At 46.4% G+C, this 20,432-nt stretch overlaps 1 protein-coding gene across 1 annotated transcript in view; it reads left to right on the forward strand.

Annotated features, from left to right (window-relative positions):
* DNPEP (aspartyl aminopeptidase) overlaps positions 1–20,432 on the forward strand; it is a 33,274-nt gene that overhangs the window by 6,468 nt on the left and 6,374 nt on the right. The window contains exons 3-12 of the mRNA XM_061575173.1: positions 1,188–1,276; positions 2,984–3,097; positions 4,643–4,768; positions 8,405–8,529; positions 9,852–9,939; positions 12,240–12,347; positions 15,849–15,926; positions 16,481–16,564; positions 17,983–18,143; positions 19,328–19,367. Of these exons, the coding sequence (XP_061431157.1) occupies positions 1,188–1,276; positions 2,984–3,097; positions 4,643–4,768; positions 8,405–8,529; positions 9,852–9,939; positions 12,240–12,347; positions 15,849–15,926; positions 16,481–16,564; positions 17,983–18,143; positions 19,328–19,367 (1,013 nt within the window). The remainder of the gene's footprint in view (positions 1–1,187; positions 1,277–2,983; positions 3,098–4,642; positions 4,769–8,404; positions 8,530–9,851; positions 9,940–12,239; positions 12,348–15,848; positions 15,927–16,480; positions 16,565–17,982; positions 18,144–19,327; positions 19,368–20,432) is intronic.

Below are 20,432 nucleotides of genomic sequence, written 5' to 3' on the forward strand. Positions count from 1 at the left end.
CAGTGACTCACGGCCTACCCATACCCATACCCGGCCGCACCAGGATCGCAAACGGCTACCCATACCCGGCCGGGTACGGGTAGCCGGGTATAGGGTAGGGTACGGGTATCGGGTACCCGGTTGCAACCTCTGCCCTGAAGAAGCTCCCAGCACTAGGGAGTGATACGTCGAACATCAAGCTGAACAACACTCGGCACAACTCGAAACACATCGGAGAGCTTTATCCAATATTTGAACGAAATGCAGTTACATTTAAATTGCAAAAAAAATCTCAAGTTAAATTTCATTGCAAGAAAATATTTTGAGCAAACCAGGCCCATTAAGCAAACATCATCTTTGTATTCTAGGTAACTTTGTGATGTGAATAGAGGGTGGTAAGTTTTATCTCTCCTAGGGTGCACATTTAAGTTGTTGTGTTTATTGTCAATACCAGCATAGTATACATCCAGGAATACAAATCGTGCATACCCATGTATTTAACGGTAATAATGTCACGATCCGAGTTTTTACAATGAGATTACGTCACACGTGGCTTGAAGTGTGACGTTGACAGATGATGTCACGCAAGTTCATGGGAGGCGAGGTACATGCATGATGTGTGACAACACGGCCTTGGCCGCAAAGGCTTATTTGGCACTGATTTTCGGCTGGTTTTCTATCCGGTAAGTGCCTTATAGCTTTAGACGTTAGTGTGATCATTGAACTTATTTCAGATCACCTTTACAGGAGTTCTCATGACCCCATGTTGCAGGCAGACGGACGGATAGAAGGACAGAGCTAATGCATGAATTAGCTCTGCTTTCAAACTTAGTTTGAAAAGTGTTAACAATAAACGTCAATGACGTTTCCTGCAGTGTATATATTATCACAAAATATCAGATCATGCAAGTGCTAATTTCTCCCGATTTGGAAACTTCTCGCCATTATTTTCGCAAGTTGTCAGTTTAATGCAAAAAAATTTTTTTACTCACATATTGTAACAAGCACTGCACCTTTGGACATTAACTTCTTGTCAGTTGCCTTATCACGTTGTGACATTCGCCTGCAGGAAATGTCATTGCGTGCAAAAAAAAAACCCCAAAAGTTGAAAAATAGGCCAAAAAATCGGAGTGACTTTGCGATGCACTTTCAGTGGCCCGAGTTGCTGGTGACCTCTTCATGTCTTGTGCGTGTGGGGCTTCTCCCAGTGGTGGAGGAGTGCAAGGTTCAGCTGAAGCTGGCGGGATTCCAAGAGCTCAAGGAGACTGAGCAATGGGACATTGCGCCAGCAAACAAGGTAACCCCGTTCACCTTGGTCGTCAGCTCTGCCATGCACCCCTCCCTTTTCTCAGCTCAATTCCAACTGTGGCCGCTATGGGTTTCCGAGTTGCTGCTGCTGCTGCGATGTAATGGTTAGAGCGCAATGGACTTTCAGTCCAGAGTTCGCCGGTTCGACCTCCCGGCACGGCAGTTAAAACAATGGGGCAGGTCTTCTTATATCTCCCCGCCTCTGTCAACCCAGCAGAATAAATGGGTACTTGACTGTCATTCGGCAGTGCTTGCCCATGACTTTTTCACAACTCCTTGCCAGCGTGGAAGAGTAGGCCAAATTACCTGCTAGAGGGGATCTCCAGAGCTCCCTCTAATGGTGGCTCTTGTGCCAGTATTAGTGTTTAAGCAATTGCAGGGCTGTATTTTTATATATTTTTTTTAAATTGAGTTCACCCGGGCGTCCTAGATTGTCTGCTCCACAGGCGGGCTCAAAGATTGATTCTCGCCAATGTGGGAATATTAATGAACCGAAAAAAAAACCGCACGCACAAAGGATCTCGGAAGACGTCACCGCGACACGAAATCTCCATTTTGCATGGCAAGTTGGGTATTACAGTATTATCCACGGACCGACGGCTGCTATTGGCGACTTGAGGATTATGCAAGCGCATTGCGCAGTTCGTGTTGTTAAACACAAATTGTTGGCGCTTCATTGGTTGTATATAATGCCGAAAAGAGAAGCATTTTGATATTAGAAACAGACGGAAGGCAGGCGCGATTCGACAATTGGAGCCTTTTCGAGGCTTTCTGGAGAGTGTTGGCATCGTCATAAAATATGTCTCGATTTTTTTTTATGCCTTGCCCTGATATTTATAAATGCGACTTTGTTGCACTGTACTGTGTATAGGCCTGTTGTTATGATTTGCCAGGCCCTTATGGTTCAGAGGTCACGGTTTGAATCTGGCAGCCTCTAGGGCTGCAGGGGGAGGGGGGGGTCACATGACCTCATTATTTACAACGTATACAAATGTTTAAATATTTCATTCTCACGTGCGCCATTTGATGTGTGTATCGTAACAAAAAATGTATTAAAATGTTTGCATTGCTGGTCAGGTTGCAATGATTCACCTTTCTGGTGATAAATTGTTGCTATTCACAGCTGCCAATTTGTTCAAGAATCCATCATTATTCGTCTAATTTTTACTGTCTGTGTTTTTTTATTTGTCTGATTTGTTCACTTCATTATCCCAAAAATTAACTCGAGCATATGATTAGCATATAATTTACATAACCATTACACACAATCGTAGGCATCTGGAGCCTTAAGAGTTTCAAGTTTTATATTTATTAACCCAAGTACGAATTCTAGAGACTAGGATTGTCGCAGTTGCAAGAGAGTGACCTTCATCACCACAATGGCAAGAGTGAAACGAATAAGCGATTGTAATCGGTGCAAAAGCAACTGTGTCAACTATGTACGATGTCAAATGCAATTGCAAGTGAAGTTATCTTAAATTGACAGTTTGGCTTAAATATTATGAGTAACTAAAGACATTCCGTGTTAATGGATGCACCTCTGACTAGCACGGTTGGCTGTGCACAGTGCGAAAGAAGTTCAACATACAGATGCGTATTTACACTCATGATAATTACACCTCCAGGACTTGCAATATTGCCTTAAACCTCATGCCGGAGTTGACATGGTGTGTGTGTTATGTCTTTGTTTTTTCAGTACTTTGTGACTAGAAACTACTCGACGATCATCGCGTTTGCCGTGGGCGGGAAGTACAAGCCAGGGAATGGGTTCAGCATCATCGGAGCTCACACGGACAGCCCCTGTCTCAGGGTCAGAAACGGCGTGGCCTTTGTCTCACCCATTCCAACATTATTGTCTCATCAACAGCTCTCCCTTAAAAAAAAATAGACTGCTCGCCTCGCTTGATTGTAAATAAAGGTCATCTGATAATCGAAAAATCCAGACGCCATCTCTACAGGCGAACGAAAAACATTCTTTTTCAGTCCGTCAGTGTATGGACTTCCCGAGCCGATATTTACAGCTGCATTTGTTAAAGTAAGACAACCTGTGGACTGGCGTCTATGTTCTGGGTCTCATCAGCAGAGTAAGGCCATATTTAAGCATCTTCGGTTGTAGAAACTCAAAAGGAAAGGTTCGAGAGGTGGCAGTGGAATCTGGGAAGTAGTTTGTTGGAGATGCCTATTTAGTCATAGACATGCTCACAGAGAATGCGGTGCTGTTGATAGGCAACAGAAATGTTGCAGAGAACTAGGACTGAGAATGGCCCGAGGTCTGCAGAGATAATATTATTTAACACATGAAAGAGACTGGTTTCTGTTTAATGGCCTTGGTGGAAACCAGATGACACTGAGTCGTTGCAGCATGGCCATGGAGGGGGGAAGAGGTGTTTGGAGAGATAGGGATAAGATAGCTCCTTCTAGGATTTTTTCGAGTGATAAGGGAGGAAGGGGTTTGAGTTTGGATGGACGTAGGCAGGGATGTTGGATCCGAGTTTGCAGAGGTGTGGACTCGAGTCATGTGACTTGGACTCGAGTCAGACTCGAGTCATGAATTTGATGACTTGAGACTCGACTTGGACTTGCATAACAATGACTTTGTCCCACCTCTGAGGTGTGGACTCGAGTCATGTGACTTGGACTCGAGTCAGACTCGAGTCATGAATTTGATGACTTGAGACTCGACTTGGACTTGCATAACAATGACTTTGTCCCACCTCTCCGAGTTTGGATATTTTTCAGGATGGGAGTGAAAGCGGCACGGCTCACCCTGCTGATCTCGGCACCAGCTTGAAAGGGGCGGGGGCGGGGAGGTGATGAGATTTGCTCAAAAGTGGTGAAATATTTTAGGAGTTTATAGCAAGAGAATTTAAAGTCGGGGTTTTAAGACGACAGTAATTTTCCCCAGCCCCACTGACAAGAGGAGCAAAGCTGTGTGCGCACGTAGAGGTGGTAGCCAAGGGGGGGCAGCTCAAGAGAGTGGAGCGGAGCTCACGCAATAGTGTGCCAAGCCAAGCCTCGGTGAGACAGGATATGAGGATGTGAATTATACACCATCCATTTACACGTCACCCATAAGGCTCTGTTAATGATGACACTGGTGGAGAGATTTCACCTTGGAATCAATGCTGCCTACAGTTTCGCTGCCAACGTGTTTGATTGTGCGTTTTGTTATGCTAACATCCGCTGTTGGCTGTCTGCTGATTGCCACGTCAGTAGGACTTCTGACTGCAACAGCACTTGCTCCAACTGTCGAAAAGTGTAAATGGGGGACTGTTGTCAATTTGTGTGTGCGTGCGTGCGTACTTGTGCGATCTAACCCAAACCCCGCCCCCCCCTTATTATTATGAATAATCAGGTAAAACCACGCTCGCGGAAGCTGAGTGCCGGGTGCCTGCAAGTGAGCGTGGAGTGTTACGGAGGAGGCATCTGGAACACGTGGTTCGACCGGGACCTCACCGTGGCTGGCCGCGTCATTGTCAAGGTGGTACATCGCTTTGTACACCTGGGCTCTCTTATTATTATTACTCTGCCTATTGTTGGTTCGATTACTCGCGCCCATCGGATAACACGACAATATCTTGCCTCTCCTTTCACACATGTGCCACTGGACTGGAGGTGGTGGATGAGGCTTAGCGACGTCATTGGCATGATCGGCACGGTTGGCTACGTGCGGTGCGAAAGAAGTTCAACGTACATACTGTTGCGCTGGGCATGGCTTGTCGGGGGGTTTCCTAACTTCAGGAGGCAAGATGTGGGCGGGTCAGCCATTTTTAAAGGTGGCTGAGCAAATCGACCACGATGTAGGTAATCGATTACGATTTATGGACGATTCATTTAATTAAACATCATGAATAGCTTCATAACGAATTCATGATATTGGACATTAAAAAGAAAGAGTAAGTCAGGCTCATGCTGTTCACTGTAACAATTCATACCCTCCCCTCCCTCCGCCCCTCCCAGCGATTCGATGAATCATCACGGATTGAGGTTGCAAATCCCATCCAGGATCAATATATTTTCTTGGTCTTTTTTTGTATAATTTTGTTATTTCTGTCTCCTATTTTTGTTCACTCCGTTAGCCTGGCATGTAACGTTGGCATTTCGTTTTGCGTCCAGTAATCAATTCTCACACGTACGAATCAACACGTGTATCGTGCGTGCAGTAATCTATTTTTATCTTTACTTGCCGATTGTTCACCTCTCTGCACGTGTGTTTTTAACCGGCCTGATTTTTTTTTTTGCTCGCAGGGTCTTGCTTGTTATAAGCCCCAGCGCGTGCTCTTTAAATGTCATTAGCAGCCTGCTCAGCTGATTTTTTGACCAGTTAATGCAATTTGTCACAGTAGCATTTGCAGGGGCTGCTTATTCGATTACACCCACGACCATCACGTGAATGTAATTGTCCTCTTGGCGACCTCTGGCACCATGGCCATCGCAAACCACAACCTCGTTTGTGTCCGATATCGCAAGTGCAAGCAATCGTTTATTTATTTATTCTCGCCTCCATCCTTTGTTATGCAATCTAATCCGAATGCTATTTGCAATGCTGCCACAGAATCTCCTGTTGCGCGAGCACCTTGACCCCTCGAGCCAGAACCGACGTTTGTCTTCAGCATTGCACCCGTTTTTGCCAGATTAGCTTAAACGGGCATTACCGCCGGCTCGGGGAATGTCTTTATGCAGTTTCGCCAGTGATGGCCTGTAATCTAGCACCGTGGAGCCGAGAGTTTGTGGATCGCACAAATGTTGCACAACTCCCTTCTCGTGGGCGTCGGGGTGCCATACGTCGTGGCAGTATAGAACAAAATGTGGACCCCCCCAATATGTTCCGTATGTATGGGATGGAGTGTCTCCCCTCGCACGTGTGGGTATCCTCCAGGTGCTCCGGTTTCCTCCCAAATGTAAACGCTCATCAGTTGGCCGATAACACTTTAACAAATTTTCCAGTATTAATATATTGCATGATAAAAAAAAAGCTTTACCCTTTCTGGCATAAATACAGGTGTCAAGATGTTGAACACCTTTAATATATGTAGGACCGCAGAGCTTCACACTTCTGAGTTGTTCACTGTCTTCGAGAGTTCGCAAATACTGTGCACGTTAAAAGTTTGAATTAACACATTCCTGCGGAAGGAGCTGGTAGGAACGTTAGGTTGCTCGGTCAATGGCCAGGGTCAACGGCGGCATGGTGTATTCCGCATATACGGCCGACTGTGAGGGCGGGCACAAGCCGGCGTGAGTAGGTTAAACGTTGAGTTTTATAAGGGCACCACGAGGTGACCAGCCCCTCCCCACCCAGCCCCACCCCTCCCACCCCCCACCCAGCCCCTCCCCATCCTCCCAGCCCCTCCCCACCCTCCTCTCTCCACCCAGCCCCACCCCTCCTATTTTTGTATGCACGACGGACGGACGGACACAATAATATCCTGTGGGCTGGTGGAACCAGAAGGTTCCTACCAGTATTATTGAACTTCATACCAAACCTGTACCAAACTTGGACAGATCATAGATAGATCAGATACGAGGATACATCGTACAATGTAAGATCCATGATAATCACATCAGCAACAGCAGGGTGGTGGGGCGGGGGGGAGGACATACATATTCCACGCAGAAATCCGCCCGAGTCAGGAATCGAATCTGGGACTTCCTTGCCGAGAGGCACAAGTGTTACTACTGCGCCACGCTGCGACCCTGTTATGAAAATTCCGTTGCACAGTTAAGTGACGCTTGCGTCGGCGGTAATTGGCGCATTGTGAAAATTACTAACGTGGCGTGTCGTGGACAAGAGTATGGCGGGCAACCCGACTAAACAGCTGGGTGATTCTCTGCCGCAGTGGCATTGGCTTTGCTTCACGCCCGATTGCACGGGCGCTGCATTCTGTTACCGCCGTCCGTACTGGGTCAGAATTTTCAATGGTTTCTCTTGGTTTGGACGCAGTCTTAAACGACCCGTCCCTGCGGGAACGCGTGTCCCCGGAACGGCCCTGTGCTGTCGAGAAGAAAATAAATATAGAGGGGATGGTCAGGTGCGTTGTTGGCCTCTCTTGGGGTCGCGTTAAGGGTGCTCGCTAACAGGCGAAACTGGGGCTGCCCCCAAGGGGTGTAATAGCTCGGTAGCCAGCTGTACCTCGATACGGCAAGGGCCAATCGCGCTTATTGAAATGGTGTGTGGAGAATGCCTGTCTGTGTGTATCCACGTCTTGGAGCCGCTACACCGACCTCATGATTTGACACTGGTTAAGAATCTGTAATGCCACGGGGTGCAAATGGACCTGGGTGCCCCGCAGTTTGTTCACAATGCGAACTTCACGTGCGCCAAGTTGCGGAAAGAAGTCTTCGGTGACATTCGAAGATATGCTTACCTGTACGGCCTTTTTTTGTCAATCTGCTGCTGGATGAGGGGCTGACCCATGCCGGACTAGTTGCGGCAGTTAATTAACGATACTCCCACCACATTGACCGGCGCAGGTGAGTGAAGCAGGCGATCGTAGACTGTGGGAGCGTAGGAATATTGCAACGACAATGGAATCTTCTGCACTGCCCATCATGTAAACTCCGCAGATGCCGATAACAACCTGGCCATGCGTCACCCGTGCATGCATTGTTGCAAGCCTTGTTAGATCTCACGATATATATGAGGAATACAGAGTTCAGTGCATGTGTAATGTGAGGTAAGACCTGGATGATTAATTGGTTACACCTGGATGATGACGATTGACTCTGCCGGCCTCAGCCCACAACCAATGGGGAGTCGAGTTAGTGGCGTGGCCCTGGGGCCGTAGAGTGGGCTCTGGAAGGTTCCAGGGAGGTGGCTGAGGATTGGCTGCGAGGCACCACGTGGGCCAGGGATTAAAAGGGGCGGAGACGGACAGCACGTGGTCAGAGCTTGGAGGAACGAAGGTGGAAGTCACGCTCGTGCGGAGGCCCGGAGCCTGCCACGTGTCGGGCTGCGGCAGTCTCTCTCTCCCTCTCTCTCTCTCACGCTGTCTGCCAACAGCGTGAAGGAACCGAGTATCGTGAGAGCTGTGAAAGAAACTTAATAAAGAATACTGAATTCCAGAAGTCGTCTCAACGACCTTTATTACACATGCATATTATTATTCCTCTCTTTCAGAATGGCGACAAGTTGGAGCACCGTCTCGTACACGTGGAACGGCCGATTCTTCGCATCCCTCACCTAGCCATCCACCTGCAGAGGGATGTCAATGAGAGCTTTGGCCCCAACAAACAGCTCCACCTGTAATTGTGGGACACTGGGGGATGGCATTTGCACGCGCACCACCTCTTACACCCCCGCACGACCATGCACGTGTATTTGAATGCCCCGGCTGTGAACAGTAACCACGGAACACGATGCGACAATTAACGTCTCATTAGCGTGGTGCGGCTGTGCTCTGACCAAACGTAATTTTCCGTGTCGTGCATAGTTCACGCGGAGTGTGCGCGTTTCTGTGCGCTCATTTACTACTGAGTGACGCGGCTTTATTAGGCGGTCGTCGTTTTACCAACGATGGTGGAGTGACGGAATCTAATCGAACCCAGGAAGGATTTTATCATTGGCCTCGCAATTGCTGGGGTTGCTGCTGTGGTAATGGTTAGCGCATCGGACTTGAAATCCAGAGGATCGCCCAGTTCTGTTTGCTATCACGGCGCTGCAGTTTGAAACAATGGGGCGAGTTTCTTAAATCCCCCATTTCCGCCTGCCTCTGTCCACCCAGAGCAGGATAAATGGGTGCACACCAGTTGATCGGAAGGTCTCAAATTCTTTCAAGACGCTTGTTCAGTGTGGAAGAGTGGAACAGAACAAAACACCTGTTCGCGGCGGTCTCTAGAGCACCATCGAGTGTTGGCCCTTCTGCCTGCAGGAGTACGAGCAAGCAATTGCAGGGCTGTACCTGACAACCTGGTGGCCTGACATTACCAACCAAACTATCCCAGCCACTTAAATAGTCTTATATTATAACATGCCACATTCTCCAGATTATAAGACCTTTCAGAAAGTAAAACGCACAATAAGCTTGCGGCCCGTGCCATTAAAGTGATACAAATTTAATTTCGCACACAGCTAACTGGGCCATAAGACGCACCCCGAAAACTTTGGCTTTTAAAAGACGGGGAGAGAAAAAAAAATTAACCCGTAAAAACAAAGTTTTCCACTATAAATCCTTTATATGCGTGTTCAATGGACCACAACCCAGCCCACATTGGTCTTTGAAACGGGCGGCTAGAGTCCTCTCGTCCTCTGGCTTGAGATGGCTACCACCTATGGGTCACATGATTGCCTGCCACCATTAAGCAATTGGTAATTAAATATAATTTATTTTTTCCTAAAAAGTGGAAAATTTTGGCACAACGAGTCTGTGTGGAAAATGTCAGCTCGATTGGATCACGGAAAGTGGGTTAAAAAACGACCGAAAGATTTGCACGGTCGTAAGCGCGCAAGCAAGCAAGCAAGTGAACTTAATATAAAGGATTTAAAAAACGTGCGTCTTATAATCCGGAAAATATACGGTAATAACACTATCTTCTTTTTTTTTTGCTTGCATACTTTTGCCCACCAGAGTGCCAATTCTGGCCACGTCCATCCAGGAGGAGTTGGAGACTGGCGCTAAAAGCAGCAGCAGCGATGTCAGCAGTGCGGTGAAAACAGTAAGCCTCTAATGGGTTCCTTTCATTATGGCGGGAGGGTCCCTTGAGCACACAAAGCAGAGCACATGATTAATATTGACATGACTGGGAATGCAGAATATTTGAAGCCATTGATCCTTTTTGATTGTGCTGTAGATGCCCCCCCCTTCCAATACGTCATCATGCGCACCAACAGGGACTTGCGCACAAACACGTCCACGTCTCCGTGCACCTCGTGCTCTCTTTTAGCCCCGCCCCCCCTCCCGATACGTTCCATTCATTGGCTACCACATTCTGATAAGCTCCCCCCACCCTCTCCTCCCCCTTAACTTGTATTTAAGAGCTTGCATCTTGGAATCCCTGCCTCACTTGATACAGCAAATCTGGCTGTGACGGTCCCACCTGATGACGGAGACTTGTGTTGCCTCCGAAACGTCGTGATTTTTTATTTTTATTTTATTATTTTATTTTTATTAATTTCATTTTTTACCTACGTGACTTTACCAAAAGAACTAAGAGTATGGCGGCGTATGTCTGCCGCCAAATGCAAACACCTTTTCAAATGTGGCATGCGCGCGTCCGTTTATTTGTATTTCTTTTTAGACGCAGCATGAGAGAGATTGCTTTCTGTACGGGGGAAAAAAGGTCTTAACAATAGTGTTGTTTCACGTGCTTTTTACAACTACAGGTTTCATGGACGTGGAATTGATTACCTTGTTCAAATCTGTCTCCGTGGATGTGTCGACCTGTAAGTAGGGCAGGATTAATTCCAGAGGAATCTCTGATGGGCCAGGGTGAAATACCATATGGTAGGTTAACAGTCGACCTGCGTAATTCTTCGAGCAGAGAGAATAAAACAACGATTGTCGTCACCGCATGATGAAATACGAAGGAGCCAAGGCTGTTGCACGTTTGGATGTTGAATGAACTTGAGTATCTTCTTGGTTCTTTCGGTAAAGTCACGTAGAATGGAAATAATAAAATAATAAAAATAAAACATAACAGAACAGGTCTGTCGACAGACCTGTTCTTCACCTGAGGACGGCTGCTTGCGTTGTGGCCGAAACGTTGTGAGAATTATTTTATTATGTTTTATTTTTATTATTTCCATTCTACGTGACTTTACCGAAAGATCCAAGAAGATGAATCCCTGCAGTCACGAAAGCTTTAAATCGAAATTGAACTTGAGTAATAAAACATTTATTTGGTGCTTTTACTACATTGGTAGTGGGGTGCACAAGCACAAATAGCAACAAAAAAACTCAACACACTCGTTCATAACAACGCCTTTAAAATAAACATATATGAACCTTGTAGCGGGACCCCGGGGTCCCATAAGCTCCTGGCTCTCGCACAAACTTCATTGCGACGTCATCTTATGTCTGTTGAAGGCGAACGTTTCCTCTCGACGAGCTCTACACGATGCGCTAATCAAAGTTTAAAAGTTTTGTTTATGGCTACGGAACTTTTGGCAACGACGGGTGCTTGGTGAAGAACGAGAGGATTGATTTCTGGTGGGCCGCGGCGTTTATGTGCGCGGAGGGACGGAGTCGCCAAAAATAAACTAATTAATTACGATTTTGACTTCTGGGGTCCCGCCATAAGGTACATATGATAGCCGACGTTTTGGGCAATGGCCCTTCCACAGCACATAGAGAGGCCAGAGGAGAGATCCTCGCCCAGGAGGGGATTGACAACAAGCGCTGTGCGTGAACGGTGCCCACGTTCTAGCCGCTGCTGATGCTTCTGTCTTCAGAATGTATTTATAGGAGTCATGTGATTCATCCACCACGTGCCCCTGGTGCTTGCCTTCCCGCCCCCCCCTCCTGAGCCGCTCAGACCAAAACGTAAACATGGCGATGGAGGAGTGGGGTGGGGGGTGTGACGGGGGGAGAAGGGGGGTGATTGGCATCAGCAGCCAGTGTTTTGAAACGTTTCTTATCCTATTCTTAGGTTTTTTCGGTAAAGTCACGTAGGTAAAAAATTAAAATTAATAAAAGTAAAATAAAAAATAAAATAAAAATCATATATACTGGTTATATAAAAATACGGTTTTCTTGGAATTTCTCTCACTTGATACAGCTATCGTGCTGTGACTGTTCCACCTGAAGACGGAAGCTTGTGTTGCCTCCGAAACGTCGTGATTTTTATTAAATTTTTTATTTTACTTTTATTAATAAAAATGTTTTACCTACATGACTTTACCGAAAAAAACCTAAGAATATCAATCCTTGCAGTCACGAAAGCTTCAAATGTAGAGTTTCTTATCCTACGTACGGGACGGAAATCCATGAAAAGCGTGTGTTTGGCGTGTTCGTTAGGCAGATAAGCACCACCCCGTGCTCCTCTCCATCCTCTGCGAGAGACTCAAGGTTGACCCCGGTGACCTCCTCGACTTTGAGCTCTGTCTGGCGGACACGCAGCCCGCGGTAAGTGCGCCTCCTCCCCATGCACGTATCCTACAATTGAGAACCGTAATTATCCTCGCTCTGGGTGGCTTTGTCGATTCCCGCTCACGACCAACACCGGTGACGATTATCTGAACTGGTCCTGGGTCTCCCCTAGGTCGACTCGGCCTCAAATGAGTACCTGGTGCGGTGTGTAAACATCGGCACCGGGGAGACGACGGCCGTGCGTGGTGTTGGCCACCCACCCCCTCGTGTGCCGTTCTGGCCTTCATGGGTGCTCGCTAACAGCACTTGCCCCAACAGTCTAAGGCTATACGGTGGATCTTTGTCTTATGGGTTTTTGTTATACGCACATGGCAGTATTGACGCGCACACAATCCACCGCAATTGATAGTCAGAATGTTGGTGGTGATAGACGGTGGTGGATGGGTCTGTGTGTTCATCTATGATGATGTCATGGGTTTATTTCCAATGTGCTCTGCAGCCAGCATCAGGCTTTGATAATTACCCACAGAAAGTGCTAAGTAGCGAGCACACGAGCCGTCACGTTTGACGGCTGTCTTCTGACATTGCTCAGCGTCGGGCATTGTTTGCTAAATTACTAAAAACTCAACACATTCGTCAATAGCACTGCCCGAAAAGGGGAGAGAGAGAGAGAAAAACAATCTATAACAAGTGACATTTCAGTCAACGGCCTTTCTTCGTAGCATCTCTGCAATGTTTGACGAATATGTTATGTGTTTTTTGTGATTTGTGCTTGTGCACCACTTCCAATGCAGTATGGGTGGGTTTTTAAAATATTTATTTTACCAAATACCATTTTGTTGTACAGTCAGCTCTCAATTATCTAGGGTTATGGAACACGGAGGGATTGCTCGGATAACCAATGCAGATGAGGCTACAACAACAGAAACACATTCCTGCGGAGGGAGCTGGTAGGAACGTTGGGTTGCTCGGTCAATGGTCAGGGTCAACGGCGGCGTGGTGTATTCCGCAAATATGCCCGACTGTGAGGGCGGGCACAAGCCGGCGTGAGTAGGTTAAACGTTGAGCTTTATAAGGGCACCACGGGGTGACCAGCCCCTCCTCACCCAGCCACACCCCTCCCACCCTCCCCACGCAGCCCCTCCCCACCCTCCCCACCCAGCCCCTCCCTCCCCACCCAGCCCCTCCCTGCATGACGGACTCAATAATCCCCTGTGGGCTGGTGTAACCAGGAGGTTCCTACCCGTATTATTGCTCAACTATGTAGGATGTAGTTTAAGACGGAGGATGTGTTGACTGTTTTTGTTGCTTCTTTAAGTAGTCGGCTTACTTGTCATGAACCCTCGGACGAGCGGGGATCAGAGATTAATCGATTAAAACAGCCAGCGTAGAAACACACGTTTTATAATCCGCAAGTCCAATAGTCCCGTCTTTGGATAACCGAGAGTGAACTGGAATATTGAGTTGGTAACTTATGTATGCTCACGATACATGCATTGATCGTGCATGTAAGAATCGATTACTTAAAATGTATGATAATGATGTCGACTATATATCCTAACGTCCGGTAAGCAGTTAGTGCCCTACGCACTGAACCCGGATACCCGAGTTCCATTTGTGCCCTAAGCTAACGTCATTATATTCTTGGTTCTTTCGGTAAAGTCACGTAGAAGGGAAATAATAAAATAATAAAAATATAAAACAATAAAATAAAAATATCGCGACGTTTTGATCGCAGGAAAACATGTTTTCCTGCCTCAGCAGTTCTCCCGCTATATTTTTTCACCTGATGACGATTGCTTGTTGCGATCGAAACGTCGTGATGTTTTTATTATTTTTATTATTCTTATTAAATCCTTTATATTAAGTTCGCTTGCTTGCTTACGACCGTGCAAATCTTTCGGGCGTTTTTTAACCCACTTTCCGTGATCCAATCGAGCTGACATTTTCCACACAGACTCGTTGTGCGTGACAATTAATGTTCGTGAAAAATGTTTTCCCAAATTTTACACTTTGTAGGACAAAAATATTATATTTAATTACCAATTTCTTAATGGTGCAATGCAATCATCTGACCCATAAGTTGCAGCCATCTCAAGCCCGAGGACGAGAAGACTCTAGCCGCCACGCATATAAAGGATTTATAGTGAAAAACTTAGTTTTTACGGGTTATACTTGTATCTACCTGACTTTACCGAAAGAACCAAGAATACGAATCCCTGCAGTCACGAAAGCTTTAAATCAAAATCTAACGTCATTAGTGAACCGCCTCTGGCCCCTCCTCTAATTCACACTTACCATCATGGTAAAGCGCAGTCGAGCAAACCCAATGACTGACACGGCATGGAAAGGCCATGCAGTGGCTTGACCAAAGGGATTGTGTGAACGTTTTGTATAAAATCACCGTATGTTTGTATGCTAATGGAGCAAGCGATACTGGACAAACGGAAAAAAATGATGCAAGTGAGATGCTAAAAATATTACAAAGAATCCTTTTTTTTTATCGAATCGCACCCCCACATCACAATTCATAGAATCTCTGGGGGTGGGGGGGGTGTGGCATGGGGGGAATCTGTACCTCTGACATAATTTATACCGTTTATAAAAGCGCGAGATTGAGAAGGACACATCGCTAGAAGGGACGATGGCCAACGAACGGAATCGCTAGAATCTTTATTTTACCGTCGAGAAATCCGATGAGCTATGAAGCTCATTGTCACAGACGTCTGGAATAGTGACGGCGTGGAACTCTTCCGAGAGGACGTCCACCGAGGGAACATGCGCAGCACGGAATAAACCCCTGCGCAGCTGTTGGGTATATTGTTGCTTTGCAGAATCGTGAAGGGGGAAGGTGGTGAGGGCTTGGTGGGTGGGTGGGGGGGGGGAGACGATGAACTGAATGTAACTTAATGGACATTTGATTCAATGTGAAGTTTGGCACCGAAACGCGCTGTAACATCGTGAGGCAAAGTCGTCTCCTCCCTTCAAGTGCAATATCTCTGTGTTGTGCGCGCCGTGGCGCCGGTACTTCAGAGAAGGCTATCTCACGGACATGAAGCGGGATTTCTTTATTTTTCACGCAGTAATTTCGACTGCGTTTCAAGGAAGCCGAGTGCGTAAATTGTTAATCCTGTCGTATTTCAATAAGGCCGTTAAGAAAACCACGTGCATTTTTATTGTAATAGCGTTTGTTCAAATTATTCTCGTTGGAACATTTTCATTTAAGAAGGGGACATTCGTTGCATGAAATGCTGTAATTTGCAATGGTTTATGTAATTATAATTGTGTTTTTTTCCCCCCCCATAACATGATTTTGTACCTGTTTAAAATATTTTTTGGACGTCTTGTTTTATTTTATCGTTTAGCATATTCAGGTTTTTTTTTGTTCTCATTAAATGTCATTGTGGATGTGGCACAACTTAATTTTTAATTCCAACGCATTTATTTTTCATGGAATGGGATCAACAGTTGACTTTGAGGTCACGTTCCAATTTCAGGTTGTCTGCATTTTGTAATATATTTTTTCTCCCGTGCAAGGCCCTGGGTGGAGCCTTTGAAGAATTCATTTTTGGGCCACGGCTGGATAATTTGCACAGTTGTTACTGTGCCATGCAGGTAACAACCAGTGGGAGTTCTTGTACTTTCTGTCACTCCAGTTGGCCTGTTTCTCTCCGTTTAGCCTGTATAGCCAAGACCTATTACTTTTGTGCTTATTTAAAATGTGTCTGTTTGCTCAGAATTTCAATCTGTTTACATTTGGCTATCTTGAATTTTGGTCACATGTTTTGGCTGCTGGCATGGTTGTAATGGTCAGCACACTGGACATGCAATCCAGAAGTCGCCATTTGAATCTCCCGGCGCGGCAGTTGAAAGCAGTGGCATGACCAAGCATCCTTTTATGGATAGCTGCACGTGCAGAATTTTATTTTAGCATTTTTTAGCCGCGATCTTGTCCGCATGCAATTGCTGTACGTAAATGTTGTACCAACATTGCGCAGAACTTTACAGATCGGCAATATTTAAATGCTTAAGTCACGCACGCAAGCCTTTTCATCAAATAACACCGTCTAAATATTTCTGCTTCATGTGTTTATCTACGTCATGTAAGCGACTTGACCCTTGGAAGCTGGAGCGCAACTCCTCTGACTGTTTTACGCCTTCCGCACCAGGCTTTGATCCAGTCGAGTGTGGCTGGCGCCTCCCTTGACAACGACCCCAACATCCGCATCGTGACACTCTTTGACAATGAGGAGGTAATGTCTTCTGGTCCCTGTCGGAACCGATTGAACTGCTTGTCCATTTTCCACTGGCACATTCAAGCTGCGCCAGCACGGGGCCCTCGCAGTATGGGTGTTTTTCCACTGACCGTTTTTGTCGTGTCGAGCCGGAGCTGAATCGTGAAACTCTGGTCTCGCCAAGGCACGTGAATCTATCTGGCTTTGGGGCCAAGCAGAGCCAGGGTGGTGCATTTCATCAAAATGAATTTTCCAAAGGAGAAAAATGTTGCCGACATTGAGTTGCTCATGAGGGCGCTTTGATGTTTTGAATGCACTTGATCGCAGCTATTTTGAAACCAGTTTGGCGCAGTCAAGCAGCGTCAATCTCAGCGCTCTATTCCTCTGATGTGTACTTAGGGTTACCTTACAGCTTGCTTGAAAAAGAGCGGATAGCTGTGAAGTAGAGCTCACTAATCTGTCTCTTGAGGCACTCTCTTCCAGGTCAAATAATCAGGCTTTTTCATGAACAAGAAAATAATACATTGGCTAGCATTGGCTCCGGACCATCGGCAGAGATAATCACCACCTAACACTTGTTTGAGTATGAAGACAATTTGAAAGCTGTGATATACTCGCGACATTTTAGGGGGATTGTGACCAGTGTTTCTCGATTGGCAATGCATTTATTACGAGTAACCATTGCAACCTGGATTTCTTGCATTCAAGGCCAGGACCCATGAGGCCAAAGCTGAAATCAAGGCCGAAAGCCAGAAGGCCGAGGCGGGGGAGGGGGGCCTTTTAGTTCGCGATGGTCACCTGTTGTTTTTCAAGTAGTTCTGAGCACAGATTTAATGCATACAATCTTTAGCGTGGTCTAGTATCGACTCATGGGCGGTAACATTGCTGAGTGGTAGAGCGTTTGGTACATGTTGCAGGGGTTCGCGGTTCAAGTCCAGCGGCCGCTCTGGTTAATAGTGTCGGTGTGTTCATCAAACAAATAAATACGCAATCCGCCTCGGAGTGGATGTTAAAAAACCCGTGGCGTTAGAAAAAGTATAGGGCCACATGTCCCACCGCAATTGTCAAAATTTGGCAAGTGTCTAAATAACAAAACAATACGGAATTGGATAAAAAAAACACTTGGCAGCATTGCCCCTCAGTGTGAAAGAACCGCTGACTTTAGTCTGTGAAAACATCGTGCCTCCGTGATAGCCTTGCGTTATAAGATTGTACGTACGGTATGTTGATCTTCTTTCGCGCCATACGTAGCCAAACGTGCTAATCGGAGGTGCGGGGGAAGGGCGACAAACTAAAACACAAGATTGGCACGCATAGAAAACGTCCTCATGAAGGTGGAGATATATATAGAAAGAGGTTTCCCCACCCTTGCCATAATGCACATCGTGCCCCCTCCCCGCTAGTAACGGCGCCACTGCTCCGCGTCTGGTCGACAGGTCGGCTCGGAGAGCGCGCACGGCGCCGCGTCCAACCTCACGGAGATGATTCTCCGGCGGCTGGCGTCCAGCGCCTCCAACCCCGTGGCGTTCGAGCAGGCGGTGCCCAAGTCGCTGATCATCAGCGCCGACATGGCGCACGGCGTGCACCCAAACTACGCGTGAGTGCTCGCCGGAAAACAAAAATAAAAGTGCGCGGCGATCCGTTTTGGATGATGGAGAAAGTATCGGTTTTTTTTGTTTTGGGGGGTGAAGTGAAAAACGCATTGGTGTGTGTGACGATTGTTGCTGCTGCTGCTGCTGCTGCTGCGTGTTTTTTTCCCCCAATTTGATGGCCGTTGTGCGGTCGTCGGCATCACCGCGGTACGTGGGGTTTGTCACGAACAAATAATTTATGAGCAACCCATTTCCAGACTTAACAAAAATAAGATTCTCGCGTCGATGTAATTTGAGAGGGGAGGGGAGGGCTTCATTGGGAAGCGCGACGAGTTTTCTGACACGGCACCTTCGCACCACAACCGCCCTCGGCGACTCCATTTCGACAACCCAGGGGGAGGGAGGGGGGGGGAGAGTGCTCCGTAGAGGCCCTGCGAAAAGGGAAACAATCAATGGCAACACACACAGCAGGGCACAGTCAACTCGACTCGTGACTTTGTGAAACCTCTTTAAAAAAAAATTCAAATTTGATTGCGATTGTGCTATCGCCAGCATGCCACAAGACAACAAATCTGTGTGGAAATCGCGCGCAGCTACGGCGACCCCTGCGTTTTGACAAACAGCCCGTCGAAGCGGCGGAGATATTGCTGTAATTTTTCTGCATGAGACTTCCCTTTTTCGTTTCTTTTTTAATACACAGACTTGCGGGGGGGGGGGGGGGGTAGGATGCACTTTCCCATGTGCCCTGCTGAGAGAATTGTTTGCCCCATTAACAAACGTAATACGTTCTTATTTCTCATCCAAAATGTAGCCAAATTTTTGCAGAAACCAAAAAAAGAACGACATTGAACACAATCGTTTTTTTTTCTGCGCAGTCATTGATAACAATGCCGAGGACGTCAAGTCCGCTACACTTGAGGGGGGGACCCAGTTTATTCTTCGGCGAATGAATCCTGGATTCGCAGGCAGGATCTCAGCGGTGTCTGCCACGATTCTGATGCCCGGTCCCCTCGGCCGCCTGGCATGCGTGCACTTCTTACCAGAAGGCACAGCTTTACCGGTGGCTACAGAGTGGCACATTCTGAAATGTGATGTGAAAAACCTCAGAGGTTTCATGATGCAAATGACCGTAAATTGCACACTCGTATTATCTGCTATAAAGCATGGCTATTTTTTGTTTTATCTTAAGAGACAAGCACGAAGAGAATCACCGTCCAATGTTCCACAAGGTAACTCCATTCGTCTTTCGGCTACGTGCTGCTTTTGTAATGAGCCAGCGCTGTTTACAGAATGTATTTATTAATGCTGCCTGTGTATTGCACATTGCAAGAAGTAAATATGAATAAGTGTTCACTCGTAGCTATATTTCATCGGCAAACAAAATTTTACAGAGCACCTCAAACACAAATACAATAGACAGCTTCACTAATTGTGTATTTCAAAAAAATGATACGCTTGTCGGCACATAATTTCATCTATCAAAGGTTATAATAACTTTTTTAAAGGCATTTTTACCTTAATAAATGACTGTCAAATTCTCCAGATTAAAAGGCCCACTTTCGCCCCCTCTTATTGTTAATCAACATTTGGCTGTGCATCTTAAAATCTGGCAACTGTGTGTGTGCGTGCGCGTGCGACCAGATGTGTTCATTTTTATTGACATCTGGCACAAATCGTGGGTGCCTCTGTTTTTTTGGCGGAGCATCTATTAATCCGGAGAATATGGTAGCCTTTGAGAGATTTACATATCTTATCTCAAAGGAATGTACGTAGCACCTTATCCAAGGTGCTTTACACAAGTAACAACGGTACAACATGGATGTAATGGTGGAGATGGGGTGACTGAAATAGATGAGAGGAAGCAATGGGGGCGAATCTGTGATGATGCGGGAATTCGGTGGCAGTAAATGATGATGAATGGATTGAATGTATGGGAAATGAGTGAAATCCATTTAATGAGAATACGAAGAGGGAAAAGTAGTGGGGTGGCGATTATGAGGGGGAGATTAAGGAGTCGTGGGGTGAGCTAGGGAAAAATAAGTGAGTTTTGAGAGTGGAGTGTAAACTAGTGAGAGAAGGTGACTGTTTAAATGTCCCCATTATTAGACGTTAACATTTGATTACAGCGGGAAGAATCCGAAGCTCCTTTTTACAGGTGTCCAGACCAAAGCTGCGATCGGCATTAGGTAGACAAAACAACAGCATAATACTGAAAAACAATATCGTGGCCATAGTAAACAAAAAAATATACATACAAAGACAGTGAAGTGCAGTGTCAATTGCAATCCGGTTCT

This window comes from Lethenteron reissneri, chromosome 7, assembly GCF_015708825.2.
Source record: "Lethenteron reissneri isolate LAM-NWPU_2019-01 chromosome 7, ASM1570882v1, whole genome shotgun sequence".
NCBI lineage: Eukaryota > Metazoa > Chordata > Hyperoartia > Petromyzontiformes > Petromyzontidae > Lethenteron > Lethenteron reissneri.